The sequence below is a fragment of the Zingiber officinale genome, chromosome 1A (assembly GCF_018446385.1).
Source record: "Zingiber officinale cultivar Zhangliang chromosome 1A, Zo_v1.1, whole genome shotgun sequence".
Lineage (NCBI taxonomy): Eukaryota > Viridiplantae > Streptophyta > Magnoliopsida > Zingiberales > Zingiberaceae > Zingiber > Zingiber officinale.
Window position 1 is genome coordinate 101,128,146 of NC_055987.1, and position 4,549 is coordinate 101,132,694.

Sequence of the window (4,549 nt, forward strand, 5' to 3'; positions counted from 1 at the left end):
AATCTTTGATGTCCAAGTAAGTTTGATCTGCTTTCCATCATAAAATTAGCATGTGACCTCTTCTATACTCCTTTTGTTGTTTAGTTAGTATTAAGATAAGAAGTTCTGATTTTAAATCATTAATTAGTATTAGGATGGCGCCGAAGCCGCTGGACTACGAGTTGCTGAATGAGAATGTGAAGAAAGTTGCATATGCTGTCAAAGGGGAGCTTTACCTGCGGGCTTCGGAGTTGTAGAAGGAGGGGAAGAAGGTTATGATGCTTTCTCATACACAATTTTCGTTGATTGTGCCACAGCATGATTTGAGTTAAATAGAATAAATTTTATTGAAAGAGACTCTTATTTCGATTCCTGAAAGATCTGACTTTGATTGCTTTTTTTCCATTCTTGTTATCTGGTTGAAGATATCTTCCTGGGTTATTTAGCATTGTATATGTTTGCTTTATTGCTTGTATCAAGATATGAAGTGCACATATGCCTTTGATTCTTTTTATTGTTAGGTTGTTGGGATGCCACTTGTGAGATTAAAATTTGAGGTTATAATACTGCACTCCCCTTGCAATTTATTCTTAAGAAACAAGATACAAGTTGGACTTACTTTCCATGAGATTGGTTTTTTTTGTTGTTTGCAGATTATTTTCACAAATGTCGGGAACCCTCATGCTCTCGGATAGAAGCCATTAACATTTCCCCGTCAGGTTTCCATTTTCTCTTTATTCTTTCTTAAAAACTACTTGTATCAAAGTGTTGATCATTCTTCTCTATTGCTTGACTTAAGGAACTCAGTGAGAAAAAATCATCTTCACAAGTCAAAAATTCCTTGTACATGGAGCAATTTCTCCTTCTCTGTGCTCCCTGAGATAAAGAGATATGTTCCATTAGATTTCTCTTTTTAATGGTGTAATTTTTTACCTATACTATTCTCCAGGTGGTAGCATTGTGCCAAGCTCCATTTCTATTGGATGACCCTAATGTCGGGCTTTTATTCCCAGCAGATGTCATTGCAAGAGCTAAACATTATCTTTCATTGAATTCGGGTGGTTTAGGTATTCACATATTCCTACAATTTTCAACTCGCAGTCTACTTAAACCTTTTCCTTTTTGATGCAGTCTGTTTCTCAAGCTAAACTGCTTTGCAACTTGTTTCCTCTTGTTAACGGTGATATGGAAAAGAAATGTATTCTGTACTTGTTTGTGCATTTGTAACCCAAGCAATTTTTATGTTGACCTTTTCATAACATTTGTGTCATATTCCAGTTTTTAGTTGTATCTTTATATGTAACAAACCCAAAACATCATCTGCAGGCCTTGTTATTTTTTTCATGTTGATGAGTAAATATTGTTTTAGTCATTCTGATAAGAATCTCAACTTTCTTTCGAGCAATCAAGTGCATATAGTGATTCTCGAGGACTTCCTGGAATTAGGAAAGAATTTGCAGAGTTCATTGAAAAATCTATGCATGAGTTGGACTTTTTTATTTCTTCTTCTAACTCTTGACATTTTGTATGGCCGATAAGTCATTTGCAAGGGATGTTCAATCGAACTATCAAATTATTAGAAGCAGGTATCGAGCCAGTGTAAGTCCATTTGCATGTCTAAATATCATTTTGTTTATCATTCAGCCACCATATTTTATTATCATCTTTTTTATGCCAGATATGTATTTGACGGTCAACCTCCAGAGTTGAAGAAACAAGAACTTGCCAAAAGGCTAGTCTTTACAGTTTTGTCATTGTCCCCCTCCTTTTTTTTTGTTGCAAGATAATGATAATCTTTAAGCTTATTTTATTCTTTAGATATTTAAAGAGGAAAGATGCAACTAACGATCTGAACACAACAATTGAGGTCATTGCTTGTGCATAACAAGTACCTTTATTGGGACTCCTTAGTGTGCTAGAATTTCTTTTGCTGTCTTGGTTACATTTGTTGTTTGCAGACTGGTGATTTGGAGGGAATTGAAAAGTACAGCAAAAGGACTGTCAAGGTAATCTTTGATATTGCTATTTTATTGGAAATTACCATGAGGATCTTATTGATTATGATGCAATCAACATAAAGTTAGCATACTGATTATCTGTTTTCTTCATATGTAACATAGAGTTTCTTTAAATATATTTTGAACTTTCAAATTACTTTCTTGAAGAATTTGATTCCAGTAGATGATTGTAGAGTTTTTTCACAGGTAACCAAGCAACATAATGAAGATTGTAAACGTCTCTTAAGACTAATGGGTGTGCCTACTATTGAGGTAAACTAGTCCACTTTCACTTATTGAATTCTTTATCCTTGCTACAAGAATTTGAACTAACAATGACACAATTTTACTTTCTCTTGCAAATATTTCCTAAAGCTGCATGCAATTGCTTAATATACAAGTATTGTATCTCTAGTTTTAGAAGCTAAACTCATCTTTCTGATCTAAAGGCACCCTGTGAAGCAGAAGCTCAATGCGCAGCTCTTTGCAAAAGTGACAAGGTAAAATGATGCAATGTAACACATTCTATTTTATTTTTTTAACTTTAATATCCTAAACATATTTGTTTGTTATCAATCTCTAGGTGTTTGCAGTTGCCTCAGAAAACATGGATACTTTAACTTTTGGGGTACCAAGGTTTCTCCATCATTTAATGGATCCTAGTTCCAAAAAAATCTCTGTGATGGAATTTGACGTTTCAAAGGTATATTTATTCTGCTTATTGCTAATTGAATTACTGTATTTATTCTCATCCTTATTTTTCAGGTTCTTGAAGAGCTAAGACTTACTATGGATCAGTTCATTGATTTGTGTATTCTCTCTGGATGTGATTATTGTGATAACATTAAAGGTAAACTTTCTTATGAGATATTGTACATTCAACAAGTTTAACATACAAGGTTAGTACTCTACTGCTTACTATTTACGAAATTTGATAACTAATGTTCATTCAAATCTCTAGTATGATAATGCTTGTGTGGTTGAATATGGTGTCAGTGCTACAACTGTTCCATGTCTATGTTACTTGGACTTGATATAGTTCAACATGAGTATGATCGCAATCTTTGACATGGCTATTTTTACAAATTGTACATGTGTTCAATAGGATTAGTGATTGTTCACTCTTAGTGTCACTGTTTGAGTGTCATTATCCAAGTATATATATCCAACGCAGATTTGGGCAGTTATGTCATGCTTTGGAAATTTCCATTTTTTTTAAATGTTTGGTTGAAGGAAAAAAAAACTCTATTTCTACATTTGATGTTCCATGAAATAAATTATACACATACCTTTGCCCAATACCTCATTCTAACATTTGATGTTACATGACGCTTATTTAGTTGTTTCTGCATTATGCAAGGACTGACGGTTAAATTATATTTTGTGAATACCAGAGTTCTTTTCCTTTCAGACACAGCCTTGATATTCCTCTTCCAATGTGTTACTCATGAATGCAGCTGATTGAGAGAGGATTTATTATTATTATTATTATTAGAACCATATTTTGATAAGGCTCCTTGAGTCACATGGAGTACATTAGTTGGAAGAGTTTCTCCATTTCTTCTAGTAGTGGCTAACAGTTCTGCAACATGTACAAATAGATACTCAAAGATTATGTTCAAGGGTAGTCATAAGTTTGAGTCAATGTAAAACTTGATGAAGTTGCAAAAAATCCTCTTTAAACCAGTCATTAGTTGAAAACGTAAGAGAAGGAGGAAAATTTGCAGTTGTCTATTTTTTTCCCTAACTGGATAAAAGTAGTTTTTTAGTTGCTCTTATTCTTTGGTAATCATATTTATAGTAATTTTGACTATAACCACCTCAAACATGCAACTTCGAATATAAAATGGCATGTTTCCTTGTATTACTTATTTTCCAAGAATTCATGTTGTCATGTAGACTATAATCTGGAATTATGGACTTTTATAAGTTTTGTTGAATTTTTCTTTTGCAGGTGGGGCAATTCGTGAGGCTTGAGTTTTTTTGATGCAAGAAGTGAGCTTTGTTAGGATGTAGCTTGCTTTGCTAATTTGTAAATTAAAAGCGCGTCATATGGAGAACAACAAATGGAAAACATGTGATTTAATGTATATGGAGAACAGTAATGGAAAACATGTGTATTTTGATGAGTAACAACTCATTTTGTATATATGGATGTTTATTTTGGATTTAATGTAGTAAATATTTAGTTTTGTATTGGTGGTTTGCTTATAGTAAAATAAGATTGGTTGTTTGGTATTAATGAACATTAAAGAAAATAGTTAAAAATGTTGTAAAAACTATGTAAACCACAACGATTTTTTTTTGAAAAAAGTGATAAAAGACAACGGTTTTATCCGTTGTAAAATATATTAAAACTGTTGTAAAAAAAAGCAAAACGAGTAAATATTATCTACCACAACAGTTTATATCTGTTGTAAAAAAAGTCTACCACAACGATTTATTTCTGTTGTTGAAATTATCTACTACAACGGTTTTAAAACGTTGTCGTATCCTTCGTAGCCAAATTTGAGCATATATACAACAACGGATAAAAACCGTTGTCAAATGTCTACAAAGATAACGGATTCAAA

At 32.7% G+C, this 4,549-nt stretch overlaps 1 protein-coding gene and 1 long non-coding RNA gene across 2 annotated transcripts; both read left to right on the forward strand.

Moving 5' to 3' along the window:
* Nucleotides 1-225: 225 nt before the first annotated feature.
* Nucleotides 226-1,065, forward strand: LOC122007835. The gene is made up of 3 exons (XR_006119129.1): nt 226-251; nt 633-698; nt 929-1,065. It is a non-coding gene; the product is annotated as an uncharacterized LOC122007835 (long non-coding RNA).
* Nucleotides 1,066-1,104: 39 nt separating this feature from the next.
* On the forward strand, nt 1,105-3,953 carry LOC122000858 (flap endonuclease 1-A-like). The gene is made up of 10 exons (XM_042555337.1): nt 1,105-1,184; nt 1,519-1,578; nt 1,658-1,711; nt 1,798-1,846; nt 1,938-1,985; nt 2,184-2,249; nt 2,426-2,476; nt 2,560-2,679; nt 2,742-2,826; nt 3,931-3,953. Exons 1-10 carry the CDS (start codon nt 1,105-1,107, stop codon nt 3,951-3,953), a joined length of 636 nt encoding a protein of 211 aa, XP_042411271.1.
* The last annotated feature ends 596 nt before the right edge of the window (nt 3,954-4,549 follow it).